This window comes from Dermochelys coriacea, chromosome 2 (genome assembly GCF_009764565.3).
Source record: "Dermochelys coriacea isolate rDerCor1 chromosome 2, rDerCor1.pri.v4, whole genome shotgun sequence".
In the NCBI taxonomy this organism is placed as follows: domain Eukaryota; kingdom Metazoa; phylum Chordata; order Testudines; family Dermochelyidae; genus Dermochelys; species Dermochelys coriacea.
The window spans coordinates 263482662-263509016 of record NC_050069.1 but is presented as its reverse complement, the minus strand read 5'-3'; the positions used below and the strand labels follow the sequence as shown (position 1 = coordinate 263509016).

The 26355-nt window shown below is 46.2% G+C and overlaps 1 protein-coding gene and 1 long non-coding RNA gene across 3 annotated transcripts in view; both read right to left on the bottom strand.

Moving 5' to 3' along the window:
- Positions 1-221: 221 nt before the first annotated feature.
- On the bottom strand, positions 222-11254 carry LOC122459070. The gene is made up of 3 exons (XR_006279522.1): positions 10060-11254; positions 8555-8558; positions 222-234 (listed from the first exon to the last, which is right to left on the bottom strand). It is a non-coding gene; the product is annotated as an uncharacterized LOC122459070 (long non-coding RNA).
- A 1692-nt stretch (positions 11255-12946) lies between these two features.
- Positions 12947-26355, bottom strand: part of ZBTB47 (zinc finger and BTB domain containing 47) — a 54208-nt gene continuing 40799 nt past the window's right edge. For both annotated transcript variants that reach the window (XM_043509752.1, XM_038392610.2), the window contains 3 exons: positions 25755-25870; positions 19869-20013; positions 12947-19286 (listed from right to left, as the gene is read on the bottom strand). In XM_043509752.1, coding sequence (XP_043365687.1) covers positions 18913-19286; positions 19869-20013; positions 25755-25870 — 635 coding nt within the window. In that variant the 3' untranslated portion in view covers positions 12947-18912. The remainder of the gene's footprint in view (positions 19287-19868; positions 20014-25754; positions 25871-26355) is intronic.

The following is a 26355-nucleotide window of genomic DNA, read 5'->3' as shown; positions in this document are numbered from 1 at the left end:
ACCAGACCATGGTGATAGATGTCTCAGGACAGACACACACTCTCAGACTGACCTCCACACCTGCCTTTTGAGTTTTATTTCCTGTGCCTCATTTAATCTTTGCATTCAGGTGCTCAGTTTCTGCTTCCTTTGAGCAACTGTTACAGAGGCAGAAGGGGAAAAATGCCTTCTTGATGTCATCAGTTATTAGTTCTCCTTCCCACTAAGTAGAGGACCTTCATCTTTCTCTTCCTTCTAATGTAATTAAAGAACCTCTTCTTATTGTCTTTTAAGTCCCTTGCTAGGTGTAACTCATTTTGTAGCATAGCTTTTCTGATTTTGTCCTTACCTGCTTGTGCTATACTTTTGTACTCCTTAGCAATTGATCCATGTTTCCACTTTTTGTAGGATTCCTTTTTGATGTTCTGGTCATTAAAGACCTCCTGATGGAGCCATATTGGCTTTTTACTATTCTTTCTATCTTTCCTTTGCATCAATGGGAAAAAAAAGTAAAGATAAAGATCTACAACAAGTTGATATATCTATTTGCTTAAGAGCAGTACTTTGATGCCTGCTCCAAGGAGGTGAGGGCTGCAGCGTGGAAGAAATCCTCTATATTTGTGGTAGCAGCTGCAGAAGCAGTTAACTTGTCCCTATAGTCCCGGTAGTTTTATTTCTGTTCAGTTTGATTAACTACCTGGAGTCTGCATCACCCCATTCTTCACAATAATAGAACCAACAAGTCACAGATTACAATGATCCCACACATAACTTTGCAGGCTTTGTTGCATCAAATTTCATTTTTCATGGGGTTGTTTTATATTTATGATGTCACGGAAATTTGTAATGTCCTTTCCTTATTTTCTCTTAAATCACAGTTTGCAAAATAGATCAGTAAAAATCAAGATCTCAGCAGCTTTTGAATCAGTGGAAGCATCCTACCAATGAAATGTGCATTTTTTAGGCGCTGATAACAATTTTTGATAGAGAGAAACACAATTGTACTTCTAGTAGACACAAATCTTTGTTGAAGTGAAAGTCTAAGGACTCCTATGTTACTTGACCAGTGTTGTATTTTACAATAAAAAAAATGTGAAAGGCACACAGTGTGTTTATGAGTGTGTGTGAGTGAGTGACAGAGAGAGATGAGAGGTATAAGTAGGAGCATTGCCAGATCCAGGGATGTGATCATTCCCCCCTATTTGGCATTGGTGAGGCCTCATCTGGAGTACTGTGTCCAGTTTTGGGCCCCACACTACAAGAAGGATGTGGAAAAATTGGAAAGAGTCCAGCAGAGGGCAATGAAAATTATTAGGAGGCTGGAGCACATGACTTATGAGGAGAGGCTGAGGGACCTGGGATTATTTAGTCTGCAGAAGAGAAGAATGAGGGGGGATTTGATAGCTGCTTTCAACTACCTGAAGGGGGGATTCCAAAGAGGATGGATCTAGACTGTTCTCAGTGGCAGCAGATGACAGAACAAGGAGTAATGGTCTCAGGTTGCAGTGGGGGAGATTTAGGTTGGATATTAGGAAAAACTTTTTCACTAGGAGGGTGGTGAAGCATTGGAATGGGTTACCTAGGGAGGTGGTGGAATCGCCTTCGTTGGAGGTTTTTAAGATTAGACTTGACAAAGCCCTGGCTGGGATGATTTAGTTGGGGATTGGTCCTGCTTTGAGCAGGGGGTTGGACTAGATACCTCCTGGGGTCCCTTCCAACCCTGATATTCTAAGAGTCTGTGACCATTCCATAGCAACTAAACATTAGAATCAAATTGCAGCTGCATTGAACAGGTTTGGAAACTAGTTGCCATGAGCCCAGTTGGCTCTGAGCCTGGGGGCTAGGCAACCCAGCAAGCTCAGCTGGTCCCACTGAGCCTTCTCCAAATGGTCCTGTTTCCTAACTGGGCACAGAAGCCAGCAGCCCGCTACTTGAGTCTGACAGCTTCAGCAGCACGGTGGCTGCTCAATGTGTACCATGCCGTGCCCTGCTTTTGCTTCCACTTCCTGCTCCAGCCCTGTTCCTGCCTTGACCCCGGCCCACTTCAGTCTAGTCCTTCCCTTCCTGCTCTCATTCTGACTCAGGCTCTGACCTTTGGCATGGCTCCTCACCCGACTTCAGCTTGGGGTTCCCAATCCCGACTCTGGTTCTGATCTTTCGGCTTGGCTCCTCGCCCCAGACTCTGGCTTCATCCTCAGGCCAGGACCTGACTCCTGGATCTACCTCCACCATTCCTCCACACTGCCGCCACACCCACCAGGCAGGGCCCTGCTCCATCCACTAGGTTGGCCGCCTACACCTGGCAGCCTACATTAATATAACAAAAGTCAGTTCAGTGCATTGGTTATTGTGCCAGCAACCTTGACCTTGATTATCTGAGGTCACCCTTCCTTCATGCACACGTTAAGGAGAACACATCATCTATCTAAGCTTTTATACCAACCTAATTCCTATTATTATATTTATCGGTGGCAACATAGTAGCACCTGGAAGCCCCTGTGGAGCTTGGGGCCCCGCTTTGTTGGCTGCTGCAGTTCCTACCCCCAAAAAGTTTGCAATCTAAATAGACAATACACAGGATGGGAGGGGGAACAGGTAGGTGAAGTATCTTGCTCCCAGACCCACATGTAGTCAGTGGCTGAGCTGGGGACAGTGTCAGGCACTGCCTCTGACAATCAGGCCTAGTGGTTGGAGCCTGGGTCACAGCGAGGTGTAGGGTTGGGCCTGAACCAAGGGTGGACCTGGAATCGAGATCCAGGGACAGGCCAAATCGGTACCGAAGTCAGGGTCCAGATATGCGACAAAGGTCAAAAGCCAGGGAGAGTCCGAGGGTGTCAGGAGGATCAGGAGGCGGAGGCCAGGTCGGTGACGAGGCTGGAATGAGGTTAGTGCGGGGCCAGGGCAGGGCTCAGGCAAGGCTGGGGCAGGAGCAGGCTGCGAGTCTCTGGAGCGAGGCAGCAGCAGGACGGTTCCTGGGCAAGTAATGCTGTTGCTCAGACTGATCTGCAGCTCTGCCAGGGCTGTGGAAATACCTGGGCCTGGGGTCATCTGACCCAGGCTCTGCTTGGGGATAGGTGGCTGCTGCCTGCCTGAGGGCTGACTCATCGCAGCACCTGAGCGAGTAGCTCTGGTTTGGCTGCAAGTTTGTCTCACAAACAGAGGCCAGGTCTCCTGAGTCCTCGTCCCGTGTCCTGTCCACTGAACGACACGTACAGTGCAGTCCGTGGCAGAGCGTTGGACTCCTGGCGCTTTGGAGGGGTGGTGGTGGGGGGGGTCTATAAAATGTGGCCGAGAAGCAGCGGTCGGGATTCACCACCTCAGCCGTGTCGCCCCCTGGCCTAGCTGGCCACAGGGAGAAAGAACGTCACCCAGAAGAAAGCAGGTAGAACAGTGCCTCGCTCCCAACAACCCAGCGCACGCCATTGGGTCAGCTGTGGGCCTAACAGCCACTCACCATGGCTCCTGCTCTGCTCCTCTCATCTCCCTCTCTTTTCTTCCTGAAAAACAAAGCCTTTGGAAGCCATTCATTATTGCTCTTCAGCTCTGCCCCTGCCCCTGCGATCGGTCTCCCTGCCCAGCCCCATCAATAGACCACGTGTAGCTTTCGTTACCCGTTTCCCCCAGCTGGCCAATGCTGGGTGCCCTCTGCTGAGCTGCATGGTGGTTAGCATGCAGAGGCATCAATGGTAGGCAGAGGAGAAGGAGATGACGATTCTTGGCTACTTCAGCTAATTTCCTCTCTCATGCTGACAGAGGCAGGATGGCACCAGACGCTTGATCCCACAACAGAGGAACCATGATTGCTTGGTGGCTCCAATCCAATATCTTGAGCTACTCTCCTTGGGCCCATTCTGATCTTACTTCTTCTACTAGCATAAACCAGAAGTGGCAACAAGAGATTTACTTTAGTGGAGAATGAGTGAGAGACTGGAATCAGGGCTCTCTCTCCCATGTATCATCATCTAATAGGATCCAGTATTAAAATATGGGAATTAGGTGAAGCAGGGCTAAAATGTAAGGGCCTGATCCCACAAACGGCTGAGCACTGGAAACTCACATCAAGTTGAAGGTGGAGAGAGATCACCATCTTCCAGGACTGGGCTCCAAGTGAGAAAATCCAGGATGAAATTGTATGGATTTTACCTAAAACTCCCACAACCACAACAAAATCACACAGATCTTACGGGAAAAACTGAACAAATTTTGCCAACATTCTCAGCAGTTTCTTGTTGTCCCAGTATTCAAAACAAAAGAAAGAAAATGAGTCTTATTTGTGGCCATATTTACGCTACCTACCCAGAGGATAGTTTAAAAACAAAAACAAAAAAACCATTTTTGTAACTTTGTGACTTTTAGTCCTTACCTGGAGTCAAAAGAAGCTGAATCGAGGATGAAAGAAAGGAAAGAGAGCACCCCATTTAACAAATATACGGTCATTAGTTTCATTATTTAATGCTGAAAGAATGTAGTCAGTTTCCATCTCATGTGAGTGATAGAGGCTATGCACTCAGCAGTACTATCAGAGGAAACAGAACGAACACAGACCACTAGTAATTATTAGCACCAGTCGACAGAGATGCCTTCCCCCACTGCTCTTTGTCTAAGCACAGCTACAGGAGTCTAACATTATATCGCTATGTACACAACTCTGTGGTTATGAGGCAAAGTTATTAATCATGGATACATACATCCGACTGGCTTCTTTGTTAAACTAGAGAGGGGCACCGTGAGATCCTGGAGCAGTACAGGGTGTGACTCCTTGCTTAACTTTAAGCACATGCGTAGTTCTATCCCTATTCAGCAAAATTACACTGAAATCCATGGAAGCAAATTTAGGCTCCTAACTTGAGGATCTGGGCCTAAGGGCCTGATTCAAAGCCCATTGGAATCACTGGGAGACTTTCCATTGACTTCATGGCATGGATCAGGCCCTTGGCCACTTGCTCAAAATTAAGCATGTGCTTAAGTGCTTCTTCTGCAGCCTTTGAAGCCAACAGCAAATCTCTCACTTGCCTCCGTGGTGGGAGATCAGGTCCCACATGACTACGTTGATCTGGTTTTGTAGCCATTCTTTAAAAAAAAGCAGTACTTACGCTGGTGTAAATCAGGAGACGAAGCCGCTCAGGCTATGTGGCATCCCAGTAGATAAAGATCTGGGCCAAGGTGCAGAGTTGATTTACAAAGAGAAGGTAAAATCTGCTTATGTGAAACAACCTGCCCTTTCTTAAAGTGCACTCTCCCCATCCCCAAAACAATCTACACACAAATGGTTTTCAAGCACTTGACACTGAGGATGGACAATTTGGCACAAAAGGGTGGACTGAACCCAGGGTCCTGAAGGCAGCTCTAGGTGAGGGACCAGGGACGGCATCTCCTTCCTCTTTCTCCTCCTCGACAGTGGTGTGGATGATTCCTGAAAAACTCAGGTCTTTGGACTATCTCCCCCACCTTCCACACCTATCCTTGGTGGCTAGGACTCTGTTAAAGAAACTAGGGAAACAAGAAAAGTCTGGAAGAGCATCAGTAACACATGCACACAGGAGCGTGTGCTCCTGTTTGGAGATTGTTCAGTAGGACACAGTTAATAAGCACAGTTAATAAGGTATAGATTCACAGATTCCAAGGCAGGAAGGGACCATTGTGATCATCTAGTCTGATTTCCTGTATAATACAGGCCAGAGAACTCTGAAATAATTCCTGTTTGAATTAGAGCATATTTTACACAGGAATCCCATCTCAACACCCTGAAATCAGGTGCAAAATTTCAGGTGTTGTGGCTACAAATTTGGGGGAATGGGACAAAATCAACTACCAAAAATTGACAGCACTAGTGGTCAATTCAGTCCTCTGCCATCTCCAATTGCAGCATGGTCGTTCCAGTCTCCTAGATGATCATTTGATACAATGTTCTTTAAAACATAACAAAATGAAAACTGTGTCCAATGAGTCTTCAAAGTCTAAATTCATCCAACTGGTGTTGGAATAATGGATGTACAAGATAAAACAAAACCATATTACAAACTATTTGTGATGGGGGGAGAGGGGAGGAGAAGGAAAGATGCACTAGACTTTCAGATCTTCACTCATGTGTTTTACATCCAGCTGAGCATGTTTTGCAGGAGCAGAGAACAACCGCACGGTGTCCCATTCGAGGTGTGCAAAATATCTATTAGCAAATGAAAATCGTCAGCATTTGGGTGGGAGCGTTCCCTTTTTGTTACAAACTCAAAAATCATCCCATTTTTCTGGAAAATCTTACTACAAAATGCAAAGCTTCAAGAAAAAGAATTTGTAAATCCATTTTCCAGTGAGACTAGGGATGGTGCCCAAGCAAATATACAACCATTGGTGAGCAAGAGCAGCCTTCGTATAAAACAATTTTTTTTTTTTAAAAAAAGCACACACTTCTTGAGTTTTTCATGCAACATTTTCCATCCTTTTGCCTAAGTGAAAACAAACCCTGCAACTAAAATAGAACTTGAAGGGCTATGAAATTGATTGAACTGGAGAAAACTGTCATGTGAGATTCTGCCATCAGTAAGTGTGTATTTTACAGGGCTCGAGTGTATGTGTGTGTATTAACATGCACATAACACACACCTTCTATTCTACATGTTCATTTTATCGAATGTAAAGGATTCTGAAACCTTTGTTAAACCCTTTGGAGGTGGGAATGGCAGTTCATACCCACCACTATAGAAGCAGTCTAAAAACTGAACAGTTGACCCTAACCCAGTTCACCCTTCCCCTGAAATTCTGTACAGTGAGTTAAATTGTACAAACTGCAATTTTATAGTGCAAACTCTGCTGCAAACCATCTGTTTTGAAAAGTTAAAACTGGATTGATGAGGTTATGCAAAATTCAAACCCAACTGTGATTTCCCCCCTTCTCATGTGCATCCATGACTGTCATTTAAGATGTGTTTGTACAGCACTTAACACAATGGAGTCCAAGCTGGTGTGACCTTTAAGTGTTACAATATATTAAATAATAATAATAATCCCCACTGACAACACAATGCTGGTTACTGATGCACATGGAAAGGGGACAAATGTACCCCTTATATTTTGCAAGATACTGATAGTTGCAGCTGTCTAACCCAGATTTTTAAGCAACAAATTATACAGGCAGACATGCAAACATAAGCACACAACCAATGCACCCAAAAAATGGGACAGAAGACCGGGAGCTTGATCCATTATGGAACATCCTACAGAATTTAATAGTGTCATGAAGAAGACACCACGATCCTGGGAGTGACGTGGGTGCCTGGAGAAGAAGTGATGGCGGTGAGACATCACCAGAGGAGGGAGCACTGGCTAGCAGAGCTGATCCCCGGGACATCCAGCAGGGGGAGCCATGGTGGTGAGTCCCACCCCATCACTGGCCCCAAATCAGTAGAGCCTTTAAACTCCATCTTAAAGTCCATCGATACTCAGAACAACACTTACCTCTCTTAAGCCTTTCCCATTCTATTGACTTCAAGGTGACTTTGGCACCTGCTTAAGCACTTAAATGAATCAGAGGAATAATGGGGTTCTATCGAACAAAAGCCAACAGAATTCAATAAAGAATAAGATCCTTTCTATAGGCTTCTTTGAAACCCAGTCTACAGCAAGGGTATCATTTATGTTACAGGGAAAAACTTCAACTCAGAAAATAAAGTTATTTTTGAAAATGTGGTTACCAACTACTTTTATAGGTAACACCTAACCCTACCTTCTCTCATTCAGTATCAAAAGGTCAGCTCCCACCTCTGATCAGCCCACGTCATCCTCCATTGGCTATGTGTTATATTTCAAACAAGCACCTTCCCACTTTCTTTTATGCTGCCCTCATGCTTGGGAGGAGCTCCCCATAAACATCTGCAAAACTAACTCATTATCTTCCTAAAGCCCTCCTTTCCTGTGATGACTGAAAGAGTAACAAGAAAACGTTCTACAAGTACATTAGAAGAGGAAGATTCCCACAATCATGACAGTGGGACCAAGAACTTTAAAAAAACAAAAAAAAAACCCCACCAAATATCACGAGGTTCGTAATAAAAACCACAAGAGTTGGCAACACTGAGTATCTTACTCCAGATAGGTTTCAGAGTAGCAGCCGTGTTAGTCTGTATCTGCAAAAAGAAAAGGAGGACTTGTGGCACCTTAGAGACTAACGAATTTATTTGAGCATAAGCTTTCATGAGCTACAGTGCTGAATGCATCCGATGAAGTGAGCTGTAGCTCATGAAAGTTTATGCTCAAATAAATTTGTTCGTCTCTAAGGTGCCACAAGTCCTCCTTTTCTTTTTACTCCAGATATAGTCTCCTTGAAATCAGTGGGTCTTCCTATGGAATAAGATATTACTCAGCATATGTAAGTGTATCAGCATCTGCTCCCTGATTTTCTTCTACAGATATCTTTAAAACATTCCATGACAGTCTACATAAAGGAAAATCAAATCAGAAAAACAAACATTTTAAAAACAAATTAACAAACAAACAAACACAAGCTGACTGGATCTTTTTAAATGTTACAGGATGGTTAACAATAAAATCTACAGAAAGGTTAATTTCTATTAAATTCTACAGTACTTTTCCCTAGAGGACACAGAAGACTTCCAAAACTAACTGGAGAAGAAACATCACATATACAAAAGCTTCCTGGCAGGAAAGAAAAATTCCTGTGCATAGCATAAAAATCAATCAATCAATCATTTCCTGGCATAGCAGAATAGCACCTGTAGCTGTGGGGTATTTGGACACAATCATTCATTTTTATTGCTGGGCTCTCAAAACCAGTCAGTTGGCGATAAGGTATAAATATATATATATAATATATATATACATATATATATATATATATATATTGCTCTTTATGCTGGAGGCTACACATACATGCAAACCATCACTGTGATGTTGTGTATATGCGAACAGATGATCAGAGGCTACCAGTTGGCATCACAATTAACAGGTACCCCTCAATAGCAACTCTACTGATAGAAAAGGGTTGACATAAGTAACATGTGGAGGAGAAAGAACAGGAGGACCTGTGGCACCTTAGAGACTAACAAATTTATTTGAGCATCAGCTTTCATGAGCTACAGGAGAGTCACAAGAAGCATTCACAAGCCAACCAATATGACAAATGGATTAGAGACCATCCTAAAGTTGTTCCCCTATCACTGTCCCAGAGTTAGTGGGTCTGATTCTCAGCTCCAGTGAGTAACTCCATTGATTTCAGTGTAGTGACTCCAGATCTACATGCCGGCAAGAGATCAGAAGCAGACCCAAGATTTTCTGCACTTATCCCACTTGTTTGTTGTCATAACCCTTCTCACACGTACTGGATCATTCCCGAAGGAGGAAAAGGCAGCTCCTTCTCCTCATTACCAATTCAGAATTGCCGCAGTGCCGATGACAAGTGACTGCTTCCAGAACAGATTGCACAGCCAGGAGGTGTCCAATGTAAAGGTCACACACTTGAACCACTATGCCCAGCTGGGAATTGGACACGGGCCTCCTGAAAACTACTGAGCATAGTGCTTCCTAGTGTGAACACTACATCAAAGTCAGTGGCCCAGTTTTCCTACATGTGCTCATGCTGACACCTTACTTTCCAAGTCTTCCTGATGAAATCAACAAGACGAGGGGTGGAGCATGGCAAAAGTGGCAGAACGAGGCCCAGTGAGATGAAACTACTGTACTTTACCAATGTCTGAAGGATGGGGCCTTTCAAGCATTGTCCATCAACCACAGACATTAACGGAATGACTCCCATTGACTTCAACAGGCATTGGACAAGGTCCTTAGTTCATAAGAACCTCGACAATCCACATCTCCAGGGTAGAACTGAGGCCCAGCGAGCAGCTCACATGCTAATTTCTTGGAGCCATGACTCCCAGTGACTTCCCCACAGCCCAGAGCACGAACAAGGCACCTTCTCCACCCCATCGAGGCGATACTTAGAAATCTGAAATGCAGCCCAGGAGAGATTCTCAATGGCTCTGATCAAGAAAGCTCAGATGTAACTGAACAACTTTCCCGTTCCTCAAACGTCACAAAATGGAACATGGCAATGGCTGCGAAGTGGACTTTCTCACCAGCTGGAAGAGGCAGCCTCTGTTCAACACCGGAGAGGGTCAGGAGTGTTTTGCGTTATGGAACTTTCAAGAATGTCCTGCTAAGGGGCCACTTGTGGAAAAGTCCTATGGAATGTATTGGGGCAGAAATCGGTAGGGGCTATAGAAACCACTTTTGAAATCCTATAGATTTCAATGGATAGTGAGGTCCTTCCTGAAGGTTATGTTTAATCAGTTCTACAGCACAGATAGAATTCTCCATTCAATTCTATAGGGCTTTTCCATGGAGATAGCTTAAGAACATAAATTCACAGGGACAAACCATTGAAGCATCAGCAACTTCTAGAATCACTAGCATTCTCAAGTGATTACTCTACCAGCTGTGCAAAAGATGCAATTTCTAAGTGTTATCAAAAATTCCTCACATTGTCCCAAGCCACTTCCTCTCAGATTGTCTTCAGCCAAGGCGGAAGATCTTTACATACCTCCTCCAAGAAACCCTGCCACATGGGCCCATGTGCAAATCCATTCCAGAGGGGCTAGAGGTGTATGTAGTATGCAGGATCCCAAGTTTCCTGCTTCGTCAATGCAGCTGAGGAAGCTGGATTCTAACCAACTCCCAGCCACTGTCTGCAATATGTATCCCATGCTTTTGGCTATGGTGATTCATGAGGCTTCCTCCGGTGGTACAGGTGGTCTACATAGAAAACACCAAAAACACACGAAACAACACTCAAAGACAGCTCGACAAGACATAGTGCAGGCACTCCTTCTTTCACACACACTGCTAATCCCAGAAGGCAAGGTTGTGTCTAGTGAATATCTCCACCTTTCATACACAGATATACTCTTTTCAATGACTGTGTTCTTGTACTCTGTCTCAACTGCATTCCGGTGCAGCATCAATTCTTGGCTTCCTCCTGCCGTTCCCAGCCAAGGTGCATATGTTTGCATTCAGAAAAAAGTTTTTCATCCCACCTGGGGCCCCCATACCTTGGTGGATCCAAACACATGTTGAAGTATACATTGGCATAACCTGTTGGGCACTCCAACATAAAAAGGGGAGTACTTCACACAGCTATAATTGGTGGAGAAAAAAAAGCAATAGATAACTGAGGATCAGACTCCATTAGGAAGAGCTATTTGTGGGCCAGTCAAGCCAATCTCCTTCCCCTTCCCCATGCTATTATCTTAGACCAAGCCTGGTACATGATGCATCTGATGAAGTGAGCTGTAGCTCACGAAACCTTATGCTCTAATAAATTTGTTAGTCTCGAAGGTGCCACAAGTACTCCTTTACTTTTTGATATTAAGTAGGTCTCTGTGCAATACATTTTTCTTTAGAAGAGGGTTAATTCCCACCAACATCTTTCTGGCACTGGGATACCAAAGACATTTAATAAGAACCAGGTTTTTGAGTGACATCCCGAGCCAGTCGATTCCACACCGCTTGGTTCCTAAAATATTTTATCCCATGGTTCTTTAGCTCACCAGTGGTCCCTGGATCATGGCTGGAGAATCACTGAGTAAGGCAGCTTCAGTGTCCTCAGCTGCTCACCCTGTAATTCTGCCCTGCAATGGAAACTGCTGATGAGTGCCAAGCAGATTCTCTTGCTCTTCAAATTCAATGTACAGCTCCAGGAGTCAGGGCCAGGGGCCAGAAAGGAGACTAGGGCTTTTCAGCTAAGGAATCAGTCCCGCCCCCAAAAAAGAAAAGAAATTGTCTTACAGATAAGAGGGCCAGATCCTCAGCTGGTGGAAGCCAATGTATCTCCACTGAAGTCGGTGGAATTGTGCTGCTTCCCACACCACCAGCTGAGGACATGGCTCAACAAATATTCACAACATGATCATTCTCCCCAGAGGTTCCTGGCACCAACAGGCTGGGTAAGGCCAATGCAGTTATTCAAACAGGGACATTCTGACCCACTGCTGGCCAGACGAAATAACCTGCCTGGTCTCACTTTCCAGCTCCAACACGATTCCAGTCACAGCTGCACACGGAGACAAAAAATTAAGCCACTCAGCAGCACAACAATGCGCCAGTCCCACTAGCAGAACTCCACCCGCTGTCCCACTCAACAGCCACTTTCTATAATGCCCCAGAGAAATATGTCCTCGTCTGTCTCCTTCTCTCTCAAGCCACCAGCTAGCATTACACACTATTCTTACAGGGCCCAACCCAGAAGTTCTGATGCGGGTGCAGCAGGATTGGGCCACAAAGTACCAAACGGGCCAGTCCTCCAGAGCCCCTCTTCGCCACAGGGTTTCCTGAAAAGGGGGCAAGAGACAGAAAGTGATGGGTTTGAATGACAGCTAATGCTTTCTTTTATAAAAGGCAGATTGTTTATTGGTTCAGGCCTTCCTCTTGCAACCTCTTTGGTAACAGTCAGAATATTACTGTCCTGGTAGGGTGCAGAGGCCGGATTCTGATCTCACACACACCAGTGCAACGCCCATGGGTTTACTCCCCATTTGCCCTGGTGGGAGATCAGAATCCGGTCTCAAAGGGAGACCACAAATTCAGCCCACGGAGATGCGCAATGCGGTGCACATTGCTCCTGAGCAGCTGCAGCTGGCAGCTACCAGAACGCAATGGTGCACCTCGATCTAAACAAAAGACCACCTGGATGGAAATGCACACTGGGGTCTTCTTCACAGGTTTCCCTCCAGTGTGACGTGCAGTTGTGATCTAAAGCAATTTGGTGCAACCTCTGCAGGTTCCCAACAACTTGCCCATGTGGCTCTCAGCTGAGCCATATTGGTATGCAGCTGCTGTAGTTGCGGGCGCTCTTCCAATGGTCATCATGATCTCCTCCAACATGAGAGAGAATAACCTCTGCTTTCCCACCCTCCCCGTACATCAGACCATCCCAAAGAGAGTGCTACCATACTTGGAGTTAAAGATAAACATATATTGATTACACCTGGTCATTAAAAAAAAAGTTGTAATAATACATTTCCTAGAACATTACTTAAGATGCTTTTGGAAAGCATCCAAACTCCCCCAACCCCCTTCCCCATATCTACACAGAATAAAGTGCTTCATTTATTTTGTTCACAATTAGTAGAGCCACTGATACACTCTTTACTTGGCATATTTGGGCAACAGATACTGAATGCCATAAAATAATACACAGCCAAACGTCAGGCATTAGAAACTAGTTTGAGGCAAGTGAAGTGCTTGTGGGTTTTTTCTGTCCATTTGTTTCCTTCAAGTTCCATGTTACTGCCTTTGTTCTTTTATTAGGTTCTACCCAACCCTTCCCTTCATGGATGACGTGCCTCTAGGCAGGGCTGTGCTGGAAAGCGGCTTCCATCCATGTGGACCAAAGGTATTTGTCTGTCTGCAAAGAGTTAAAAATCAAGGTTGTCCAGCAGCTGATGCCAATTTGCTATTGCACTGTGTCACAGCCATCTCAGTCCATCACCCCTCTGGCTGCGTTCTTGTTATGGCTGTCGGCCAGGGGGCCAGCCCTGCTTTATGAACACTATGAGGCAAACTGGTCTGGGCTATCAGGCTCCTGGGAAATTGCCCCCTCCCTGCAGGTTCAACACAAGAAAATGAGGCTGGGGGAGAGGGCAGGGGGGTGTGTGTGTGCACAGAGTAGTTTGCTGAACGTTCATTAACTGCTAGTGGAAATAAAGCCCCTCTCACACTCATGGCGCATTGTAGGAGGGATGTGAGGGGTTAAGGTGCAAGAATTCAAAGAATAAAATGCTTGAAAACAACAGGCCAAATTTCTCCCCTGGTCGAACTCAAGAGGCTTTGTAGTAGTTCTACCAGGGACGAACATGGGCCAATACGCTTCTGGAACCATTTGCTTCAACTCTTGGTACGGTCGCAAAAATACCCAAATCGACACATTTAGACTCAATAAGGGTGTAGACAAAAGGGTTGGAGACGGCGCAGGATTCCTGGAGGTGTCTCTCTGTCCTGGCCTTGGGGCACCAGGAATCTGGCTCCCCAGGGGTTCATGTGCATGCCCTGCTCTGCTGTCTCCAGGCTGCTCTCTGGGCAACATTTTAAAATGAATCCAAATGGGCAAACAGGCATGGATGGGTTCTTTATGCGCCTGGGTCTAAGCAGGGCAGCTGCAGCAGCCGTATCACCAAGTGGCGCAATTTTCCTCCCGATTACACCTGTTTGACGCTGGCTTCGGTGGGGTCACGTCCAGGTCCCCTAGTGGCGTGCTGTGGCAGATTTAGTAAGACATGCAACAACTCACTTGCACATCTTAGGCAAACCAAAAGAGCGCCCTCCATGTGCCGTGACCTCGCATGTGCGAGAGCACACTGGACGGAGGATGCCATCTTGTTTTACAGAATGGGGTCTCCCGGGGGGACATCCCACGGATTGCCAGTTAGACAATGCACAGCCGGTTGTGCATGCAATGCATTTTTTGCATACACTGACGGCATCCCACTGGATTTACCCCCGCTTGTGGGGAAGAAAAGACCCCTGAGACAGGCACACTGAGAAACTGCAGCAGGCTAGGGGAGAAGTGAGCGATTCTGATCAGATTCTAGGCAATTAATGACTTTCCTTTTTGGATAGTGTGCATTTGTGCGAGTAGATTCAGTGCTGGGGAAAGGGACCGGTTTCTCGGCCATGGAGGCTGACATTTTCTGGCCACGGAACAGCCCCATTTCGGGCAGTGCTACCTTTCCTCACGGCGCCCTGTTCACCTGCCGCAACCCTGATGTGGAAGAGTAAGAGTGGCAGGGGAAATCAATGCACACGGCCCTTTCTTTCCATGACCTCTGTTGAGACTGCCCACAAGGGCTAGGCAAGAGGGACAATGATGGAGGTGGCTTTTAATGACATGAACACCGAGTCACTGGGATGAGACCATCAAACCCCCTATGGCATAGGCCTTCAGCCAGCCATCTTCAGAGGATAAGACTTTCCAGTCATGACCAAAGTGAGCTGGGTTCACACCAGTGACCTAAATGCCTGAATGTCTTAGCTCATTGCCAAGCTCTTGAGCCATCAGGTCTCCTTGCAGACACATGTGATATCTGAAAGATGTTGGACAGTCCTAACAAAACCCAGGACGCTGGACCTGTGGAAGCAGCTGAGTTGGACACCCTGTCCCATGGGATATCTGCCACTGATCCGAGAAGCTGCAAGGTGCTCACAGCCATACCGGCAGCCCATTCAGCGGCCGCCTCACTTTACATGAAGCAGAACCAGACTGTCTGCGAGTACAGAATTTGCAATACACGACATTAACTGATTGCAGTATAGAGGCTGCGGCTGACACAGGCGAGAGAAGTGGTCAATGGATGTGAAAAGCGTTGTGCCTTTCAATGCCAGCTGGTGCTCGAACAAGGAGGTGCCAGGTGTGGGGGGCAGCACTGGAGGTGCGCTTGGTATGCCAAGCAGGAGTGAATGAATCAGTCATTTTAAAGTGGGTCAGTCATTTAAAGTCACAAATGACTAGTCTAGCCCTAGTCAGCAATGCACTTAAGCTCATGCTTAACTTTAAGCGCATGGTTAAATCCCGTTGACTTCAGGGAGGCTTAAACACATGGCTGTTAAATAAAGATGGCCTTCAGCATGTATTAAATGCTTTGATGAGTTGGGGCTATAAGGACACGCCATTGCAGCTTCTGCCTTAGCCAGACGTGGCTCAGAATCCCCATGCATGTAGGTGTCTCGACTGAAGCTATAAAGCCAACAGAACAAATTGCTAACAAGAAAGGGCTTCTTCACCTGACTACGTGTCTTCTCCCTCCTGCTTCCCTTTTTCATATCCCAATGGCAGTGCTCACATTGCCAATGATGAATCTGGCCAAAGTTCTTTTCTCCTAGATCCTGCTCCACCACACACTGGGACCATAAGTAGTCACGTAAGGGGCAATAAAATGACCACAGTCAGCACTGCCCTCTGCCACTCTGCAAGGTGCTGAGCAGCTCTTAGAATGGTACAAAATACCCTCCAACACACACCAATGGGAGCTGAAGGTGCCTTCTAGGAGGTGCTTAGAGTCTTGCAGGATCTAGCCCTGAGGGCTTGTCTGGACTAGGGAAAGCCACTAGACTAGAGTAATTACATCAGTGTGGTTACACCGTTGCAACCTTCTGAAGTACAGACACCGCCCTGCTGAAAAACAGGGCTTATCCTGGGGTAAGTCACACAAGTGCGAGCCCCACTTTTAGGCCATGGCAGGTAACAAAAAAGCCATTCTAGACAGGGCCTAAATGATCTGCCATTCCGTGATGATGGCACCTGCCATCAGGGTTATAAGCTGTACTCCACAAGCGCAAAACACTCCTTAATAAGTGAAATGCAAGATGAAAATTGTCAGTGTAAGAGACAGAAAAGCCCACATGAATGATGCAGCTTCAGACAGAGCCAGCAGAGGCTGGGATCGGTACTGTTCGGCTGAACTTCATTGGCCTGAGCTATCTCCCCCTAGAGGCCAATGCAAAAAGGCTTCCCTAGCCTGAAATGGCACTCAAAGTAACGTGGCACAATCCCACATCAGTCAAGCAGTATCCTGGAGCCAGGCGAGGGAGTTAAATTTGCCGGGCCTGAAGCTCACATGGGTTTGCAACATTTTATAAAGGTGCTTGTCCTTCTTGCCAGGCCCCTTCACCGATAAGGCAGCCTCTGACTAGAGGGCCACTGAACTTTAGTTGCCAACTCCATGTTAAAGTCCTCATATGCACTCCCTGTGTACAAAGGCTCACTTTGTGTGCTGTGACTGAAGGTAAAACTAGACTCTTACAGGAGAGTTAAGTACTGGGGCCGAGGGCCTATCAGATAAGACATGAAAGGAGGAAAAGGAGATTGAAGGAGCTGAGCCACTGCCCTTCCTTGGTACTATAGGCAAGTTATCAGATCTGATGTGCAGACTTCAGGCTAACCAGACTCCCAAGCACACACCGGGAGCTTACTTTCAGTAACTGTAAGGCACTATTATGAAGAGCAACTTCCAGGGAAGTTCAGCCTAGGACTAGATCCTGCTGCTCCGTTCAGCTGGAGTGGAGCAACTTTCCAACCTCTCTTTTAGTCTAAAGACCAATGGAGCACTCACCATGGGAACACTGCAGCTCCATGAGCAGGGCCACAGACAGCTCCAGTCCGCCTCCTAGAAATATGGAGCTCATTTCTAGCACCGGAGTTGGGATTATCATGGGTCTTAACCCCTTTGGGGGAAAAAATCATATCCAGCTAATGAATCCTTTTATTAAACCCAGCTGTCTGGGTTGGGGCTTTAGTCTAAGAAATTGCAGAGGAAGTGGGGGGCGGGGTGTGGAATCCCAGTTGGGAGTGAAGACATAACAAGGGCTGCTAACGAGAGCAGGCTGTGATGGTGGGTTTTGAGACATGGGCCACTGCCCACGAACACACAGCCCCTTAACTCATGTCATGTGGGCCACTGGAGATGCCAGCTAGTGGTAACGTCTCGTCCTCCCTAACCTGGCTTGGATTCCTGTAATGAAGTGGTGAACTCATCGAAAGATCTCTCCTGCGGCACCAGCCTCTCAGAACAAGGGACGGGCTTAAGCACAAATACACTAGATTACCTATAACAGCCACTGCCTCTAATCTGCATAGCTGCCATGAAATATTACCATCCTTTGTTTTCATAGCCTGTGTCACTTAGAAACCCCCCTCCGCCCATAATGCACAGAATAATGTAGCATCTCTGCCTTTCCTTGTGATTATTCCTATGGCTGACTCACTGTGTGAAATAGCCCGCTGGCCAATCTCAAAGGGAGTCTAGTTCCCGTGCATCTGTGTGTGCCCATGCCTTGTGCCGTTTTCCCAGAGGATGATGATTTGGGCTGAAAGTTCCATTTCGGTGTAGAGCAGGATTACCAAAGGGTTGGTCTACACTGCAATCAGAGGGCAGCACATGTAGGCATGCCAAAGGCTAGCTTTGATCTAGCTAGATCCAATAACAACAGAGGTGATGCTACGGCAATACAGACTAGCTGTTTGAGTACCTAGTCAGGACCCTGGATGGGCTTGCAGAGCCCATGCCCCTGCAGTTTCACTGCGAGTGTTCTTCAAGCTAGCTAGCTCAAAGCTCGCTCAGGTACGTCGACAGGCGGCTCAGTGACAGCTCTGACAGCACTACAGACATCCCAAAGAGTGCAATGTGGCAACCCTTACCTTTACCACAGAGGCGTAGCAAGCAAAGACTACAGCTCCCAGCATGCTATGTTCCTTCCTTCTCCCAGCAGAAAGCCATTTGGAACAGCACTGCAAGCTGGGACCTGTACTCTTTTCAGGTTGTTTCAGCGGCATACTGAAGAGGGGCGGAACCCTGATTAAACATTTCGCACAGGATGCATCGCGGAAAAGTTACTAATAGCTAAAGCTAAAAGTACTGCCTCATGAGACAAAAACACCCAAAAAAACCTTACTGCTGCCGTGAGGAACTAGTGGAAATGGCTTGATGGGGCTGAGCGCGAGTTGTGCACTTGGTTAGTCTAACGCAATTGCACGAAACATGCAGGTACACACGAAAGCGGGAAGACATTGTGGCAAGGGCTACCCTGATACAATAGTGCACTAGACGGCAGAGGTAAACAGTGCTTAGTGAGGTGGGAGGAGGAGTCTGACCAGGGTTTGGGAAACGCTAAAGCCATGGAACGAGGAGGGAAGGAAGAGCCGTTTGTCTACACCCTGATTGAACGCTGGCACGCCAAGCTGCCTGGGAGCTTGCTGTGGCCCAGAGCACCTGTCCTTTCGACGGAAGGCTGACGGGCTCATCATAAAACCATGGGGGGTAAAAAAAACGAAAGAGAGAGACTTAACCACCTCCCTCCTTCTCCCCGCATCATGCGAACAAGCAGCCCGCTGGGCACCCCCTGGGTGGCAGAGCAGTCCGTGCCCCCACTGGCCTAGTTGTTCGAATTGACCCGCCCGGCTGGGAACAGGGGAGGTGGGGGCGGCAGGTGCGGAGGAGGGGGTAGGGGGTGGAGCAGTGGCAGAGGGAGGGCGTGGGGGTGCTGCGCCAAGGGAGGCAAGGTGGCACCCTGGGGAGCGGAGAGGCTGCCGCCGTTGTTGGCGGGGTTGGCGGTGTCCGAAGCCAGGGGGTTGCTGACCCGGAAGCACTTCTCCTTGTGGGCCTTGAGCATGTTGGAGAAGCGGAAACGCTGGCCGCACACGTCGCAGGGGTAGGGCTTTTCTCCCGTGTGGGTCCGGCGGTGGCGCTTCATGTTGGGGCGGCTGGTGAAGCTCTTGCCACAGATCTCGCAGATGTAGGGCTTCTCACCTGGGGGATGAGGGGATGGCTGGTTCAGGGACCACTCCCACCTCTGCGTAGGGGTGCCCATCTCCCCCTCAATGGAGGGCTTGGCCCTCGCCACCCATAGCCTCCCCCACTTAGCTCGGGAGAGCTGGAGTTCCTCCCAAGCCCATCAATGCCATTCCCAGCTCACCAAGAGAGCCCAGACTGGGGAGCTCCCTCCCCAGCTAGGAGGTTAGTTCCTCCTCTCTGTAGGGTGGACGAGTAATCCCGAGCTCCATTTCCCACCTAGAGCCAAATTTGCACTGGGCATGCTCATGATCATCCAGCCCTTTGACGGAGCAGCAGGGCTATCCCGGGATCTCATCGGCTATAGCTCCTAGGCATCGCTAATGTTCCCATCCCATTATTATCCAGGTGCCAATGAACAGCCCGTCGCAGAACAGAACCTGCCCCGACACACCGGAATTGAGGCGGGGGGGGGGGAAGGGGACCAGCAGAGATATTCCTTGCTCCACATCCCAAGATGTTCTTGGGGGAGGCAGAAGCTAAAGCAGAGTGCCCCTGATACCTGGGGGTGGGGAAGTGGGACGTCAGGGGAGTTCTCACCTGTGTGCGTTTTCATGTGCTCATCGAAATACTGTTTCATGTTGAAGTCCTTCCCGCACCACTGGCACATGAACTGCTTGTGTCCGATGTGGATACTCATGTGAGAGCGCAACTGGTACTTGTACTGGAACCGCTCGTTGCAGTTCTGGAAGGGAGAGGATGAAGTGAGAGACAAAGGCAGGTGGCTGAACAGCAATAGCCCAGAACAGGAGTGGAGAGGTTTTCAGCTGCAGCAGTCTCTCACTCATTCAAGCTCAGTCATGGGTAGTGATCTCTGTTTTACAGAGGGGAAACTGAGGCTCTGAAGGGTTAAGTGACTTGCCCAAGGTTCACGAGGAGTCAGTGGCAGAATAGTGACTCCTAGATATGAACTAAATTTTATCATGAGACATTCCAAATAACTTGGCTTATGAGTAGGGGCCAAACCCTGATGCCTTTACTCAACTTTTATTAAGCCCTTGCTCGGTTTTTATTAAGACCTCTCCTAAAGACTTGAGGATTAATAGGTCAAATAATAATTCAGCCACGCATAGTGCACTAAATCCTGAAAGGGCTCCAGCTTCCCAGAAAGAATCCCTCTTGGGCTGAGCTAAAAGCGGAAGGGGCTCGCTGACCCATGTACGATCCCGTCTGAGAGCCTAAGTACGTACTCAGATGGCTTGCCTCTTCTGCCATTTGTGCTTCCACGGACACCCTTCAATGTCTAACACGCTAGCTCCATCAGAGCTAGCATGGCGATGGCTGCTCGAGGTGCACATTACACCTTCCGACTCCAAGGCGGACATACGCAGAGAGGCTGCTGACGTGCACCTTCCTAAATCAGCAGATCAACTGATCCTAGGGGAAAATATCCTGAGGGGTGGGGAAGAGGGGGAGGTAGTTTTAAGCAGTGGCGATGGATGGAAAGGCATATAAATCCCATTTCCAAAGCTACCGCTGCAAGATTATTCTTCTGCTTTCAACTCACACTGGTACCCAAATGGCTTAGTCTGCGTTGGCTGTAGAGTGGTTTGTAAGCTCCTCAGGGCAGAGATTTTGTTTGCTTATTGGTTTGAGCAGCCATAACCACATGGAGAAGCAGTGTTTTACTGATGTCAGGACCATTTAAGTAACAATTGGGTGGGTCATTGGCAGGGATTGAACCTAAGAGCTCTGGATCTAAAAGCACTAACCTCAACTGCCTGAGCTATTGGACCTGGTCCATTAACTTGAAGGAAGGAGTCCACAACTGCCTATATGTCATCCAGCCGCTAGGGGGGGGACAAAGATCCTGGTTTCAATGTGGGTTACACCAAAACTCCTAAAACAAAAAGAGGGCAGTTGCACTAACCTTTGTAGATTGTTCCACTTGACGGGATTGCATTTGAGCACCAAAGTTGAGATCAGAGCAGTAACAGGGAAACATAAGCAACTATTAGCACAGCCACTCCGATCTGGAGCAAAGAGAAAGCCCTGCACTAGGCACCACAAGTTCTTAATTCAAACAATGTTATGTTTGTTATCATTTAAAAAAAACAATTATGGAGAAGCACGGTAGAGCGCCAGAGCGAAGAGGCCTCCAGCGCGGGGCTCTCTTTGCATCCACCGAGTAGCAACTGCCGAGGCAGAGGTGGTGCAAACTATCCCCAATGCTGTCTTCTCAAGGTGCTTCAACACAGAGCCAGGAAGACCAACTCAGTGGGCGAAATGGTCATTCAGTCTTGTACCCATTCAATCCTTGGCTCCCTCTGCTCATTCAGGCAATGAGAACATAAGAACGGCCATACTGCATCAGACCAAAGGTCCATCTAGCCCAGTATCCTGTCTTCCGACAGTGGCCAATGCCGGATGCCCCAGAGGGAATGAACAGAACAGTTAATCATCAAGTGATCCATCCCCTGTCACCCATTCCCGGCTTCTGGCAAACAGAGGCTAGGGACACCATCCTGCCCATCCTGGCTAATAGCTATTGATGAACCTATCCTCCATGAATTTATTGAGTTCTTTTTTTACCCTGTTTTAGTCTTGGCCTTCACAACATCCTCTGGCCAGGAGTTCCACAGGGTGACTGTGTGTCGTGTGAAAAAATACTTCCTTTTGTTTGTTTTAAACCTGCTGCCTATTAATTTCACTTGGTGACCCCTAGTTCTTGTGTTATGAGAAGGAGTAAATAACTTATTTACTTTCTCCATCAGTCATGATTTTATAGACCTCTAGCATATCCCCCCCTTAGTCGTCCTTTTTCCAAGCTGAAAAGTCCCAGCCTTATTAGTCTCTCATATGGCAGCCGTTCCATACCCCTCATCATTTTTGTTGCCCTTTTCTGAATCTTTTCCAATATATCTTTTTTGAGTTGGGGCGACCACATCTGCACGCAGTATTCAAGATGTGGGCGTACCATGGATTTATATAGAGGCAGTATGATATTAATGTCTTATTAATCTTAATATTAATTAATGTCTTATTATCTATCCCTTTCTTAAGGATTTCCAACATTCTGTTCACTTTTTTGACTGCTACTGCCTATTGAGTGGCTGTTTTCAGAGAACTATCCACAATGACACCAACATCTCTTTTTTGAGTGGCAAAAGCTAATTTATACCCCATAGTTTTATATGTATAATTTTCCAGTGTGCATTACTTTGCATTTATGAACATTGAATTTCATCTGCCATTTTGTTGCCCAGTCACCCAGTTTTGTGAGATCCTTTTGTAGCTCTTCACAGTCTGCCTGGAACTTAACTAGCTTGAGTAGTTTTGTATCATCCGCAAATGTTGCCACCTCACTCTTTACCCCTTTTCCCAGATCATTTATGAATATGTTGAATAAGACTGGGCCCAGTACAGACACCACTACTGACCTCTCTCCATTCTGAAAACTGACCATTTATTCCTAACCTTTGTTTCCTATCTTTTAACCAGTTACCGATCCATGAGAAGACCTTCCCTCTTATCCCATGACAGCTTACTTTGCTTAAGAGCCTTTGGTGAGGGACCTTGACAAAGGCTTTCTGAAAATCTAAATACACTATATCCACTGAGGGTAGCAACTAGTGCCAGTTGCAGTGCTGATTTTGTGGCATGGATGCCTGTCCAATAAGAACTGGGCAAAGATCCCTCATAAAACAGCCAGTGGTTGCGGACAGGTGACCTGGGAGGTGTAAAACTCTGTATCTCAATGCCAATCCCCAAAACATCCCGCTGCTTTCCTCCACAAAACACAGGAATTGCCAAGCTGGATCAGACTCATTGTCCATCTAGTCCAATATCCTGTCTCCAACAGTGATCAGCACTAGCTGCTTCAGAGGGTAGTTCAGGTTGGTACTTTATGGGATAACCTATCCCCCTGGGAAAGTTTCTTCCTGACCCCCAACAGTTACAGGTTGGCTTAAGCCCTTAACTTGCTCCGCAGGACAATGAGCGAAAGCTGGTAGCAGACAGAAGTAATGGGACTGTGGGTAAGATGCAGTACTGAGAGCTAGGACTCCTGGGTTCCTTCCCCAGGCTGGCTATTTACTCATGAGAGTCTGGACAAATGAGAACCTATAAGACCTCAGTTTCCCTGCCTGTAAAATAAGCACAGTACTAATGTAACTAGTCTAATGCCTGCTATGGCTACTGATGGCAAGAATGGCCATCCACATAGACCATGGGGGACAGAGCTCTGCTCCAGCAGCACAGCTTACCTGGGCTAGAAGGAGACTGTTGGCTATTCAATTTACACCCAAAAGGGGGCAGTGATGAACACTCACACTAGTGATGAGCAGGGATCCTCGAAATCCGTTTGCTGCGGAAAAACACGGAATTTGCATTTTTACAGAGAATCTGGAGGGGCTCGGGCAATCAGCCCCGGATGGCGGGGCTCAGGCCATGAGATTTCATTTTAATCACAGAAAAACCCGGATATGTATGGGGTTTTTTTAGAGCTGTCGATTAATCGCAGTTAGCTCATGCAATTAACTCAAAAAAATTAACTGCAATTAATTGCACTGTTAAACAATAGAATACCGACTGAAATTTTTAAAATATTTTTGGATATTTTTCTACATTTTAAAATATATTGATTTCTATTAGAACACAGAATACGAAAGTGTACAGTGCTCACTTTATATTATTAATTTTTATTACAAATATTTCCACTGTAAAAATGATAAACAAAAGAAATAGTATTTTTCAATTCACCTCATACAAGTACTGTGATGCAATCTCTTTATCGTGAAAGTGTAACTTACAAATGTAGATTTTTTTTTGGTTACATAACTGCACTCAAAAAACAAAACAATGTAAAACTTTAGAGCCTACAAATTCAGTCCTAATTCTTGTTTAGCCAATCGCTAAGACTAACAAGTTTGTTTACATTTACGGGAGATACTGCTGACTGCTTATTTACAATGTCACCTGAAAGTGAAAACAGGCATTCACATGGCACTTTTGTAGCTGGCATTGCAAGGTATTTACGTGCCAGATATGGTAAACATTCGTATGCCCCTTCATGCTTCAGCCACCATTCCAGAGGACATTCTTCCATACTGATGATGATCGTTAAAAAAATAATGCATTAATTTTGTGACTGTACTCCTTGGGGGGGAATTGTATGTCTCCTGTTCTGTTTTACCTGCATTCTGCCACATATTTCATGTTACAGCAGTCTTGGATAATGACCCAGCACATACTCGTTTTAAGAACACTTTCACAGCAGATTTGACAAAACACAAAGAAGGTACCAATGTGAGATTTCAAAGGATAGATACAGCACTCAACCCAAGGTTTAAGAATCTGAAGTGCCTTCCAAAATCTGAGAGGGACAAAGTTTGGAGAATGCTTTCAGATGTCTTAAAAGAGCAACACTCCAATGCGGAAACCTCAGAAACTGAACCACCAAAAAAGAAAATCAACCTTCTGCTGGTGGCATCTGACTCAGATGATGAAAATGAACATGCACCTGTCTGTACTGCTTTGGATCGTTATCGAGTAGAACCCATCATCAGCATGGATGCATGTCCTTCTGGTGGTTGAAGCATGAAGGGACATATGAATCTTTAGTGTATCTGGCATGTAAATATCTTGCAACACCAGCAACAACAGTGCCATGCGAATGCCTCCTTCTCACTTTCATGTGACATTGTAAACAAGACATGGGCAGCATTATCTCCTGCAAATTGTAACCATTCTTGTTTGTCTGAGCGATTGGCTGAAGTAGGACTGAGTAGACTTGCAGGTTCTAAAGTTTTACATTGTTCTATTTTTGAATGATGTTATTTTTTGTACATAATTTTTCATTTGTAAGTTCAACTTTCATTATAAAGAGACTGCACTACAGTACTTATACTAGGTGAATTGAAATATACTATTTCTTTTGGTTTTTACAGTGCAAATATTTGTAATCAAAAATAAATATAAAGTGAGCACTGTATACTTGGTATTCTGTGTTGTAACTGAAATCAATATATTTGAAAACGTAGAAAACATCCAAAAATATTTAAATAAATGGTATTCTATTATTGTTTAACAGTGTGATTAATTCTTTTTCATCGCTTGACAGCCCTAGCTTTTTTTAATTAGAGAATTTTGGGTTTTTTATCATGGAAAAACTAGGATCCCTGGTGATGACTAGCTGGTTCGTTAGGTATTAGCTCCTTCCCAGGGGCCTTATGGAAGGCTAAATTAGCCTTTGTTAAGCATATGGAGAGGCTTGGATGACAGAAAGATCCTCTGGGTTACAAGAAATCGAAAAGATTAGCACAAAAGGGTTCAGATGCAGAAGGGCTTGTGGTGGGGGCCAGGCATGAGTGTGTGCTAATTTCAGACTGGAAGTCTCCAGCAGAAAGCAGGTGACTCACCATGTTGAGGGTGTGGGGGGAGGGATTTTTTTTGTGGAGGGGGTGTCTGCAGAATTTCTTCTCTTACCTCACATTTAAAAGGCTTTTCTCCAGAGTGCTGAAGAGAATGGACTTTCAGGGACATGCTGCGTTTGAATGACTTCCCACACGTCTCACATGTGAATGGCATATCCTTGGTGTGAGCTACAAATGAAGACAAAAAGGCAATAAGACCTGAAGGGGGAGGTGATACAACGTGACCGTAATAGTGAGAACACCCCAGTGCTCCCGCCAGATGGAGCCCATTGCTGGCATGCCAAAGCAAGGCGATTTGGACTTCACGCCTCCGAGGTCTGCCATGTGAATGAACGAGAAATGGAGCTATTTAACGTCTGTGTTAGATTAACAGCTGAGCTAGCTCAGAAAGATGGGGCAAATGGCATGAAGTGATTTTTAAAAAACAGTGATAACTTTTGTGAAACAATACACACACCTCCCATAACTCACTGGCCGCGCTGCCCAGCCACCACTGTATTCTCTGAACGTTTGTATTCATCACCCTCTCTTTCAATATTTATGAAACAAAAAATTATGCTGTCTCCTATTTTGTTTCTCTTTATTAAAAAGAGTAGTAACTACAGTCTTTCAATAAATCCAGGTCAAACTTGCTCAGTAAAGAGGTTTTTTCC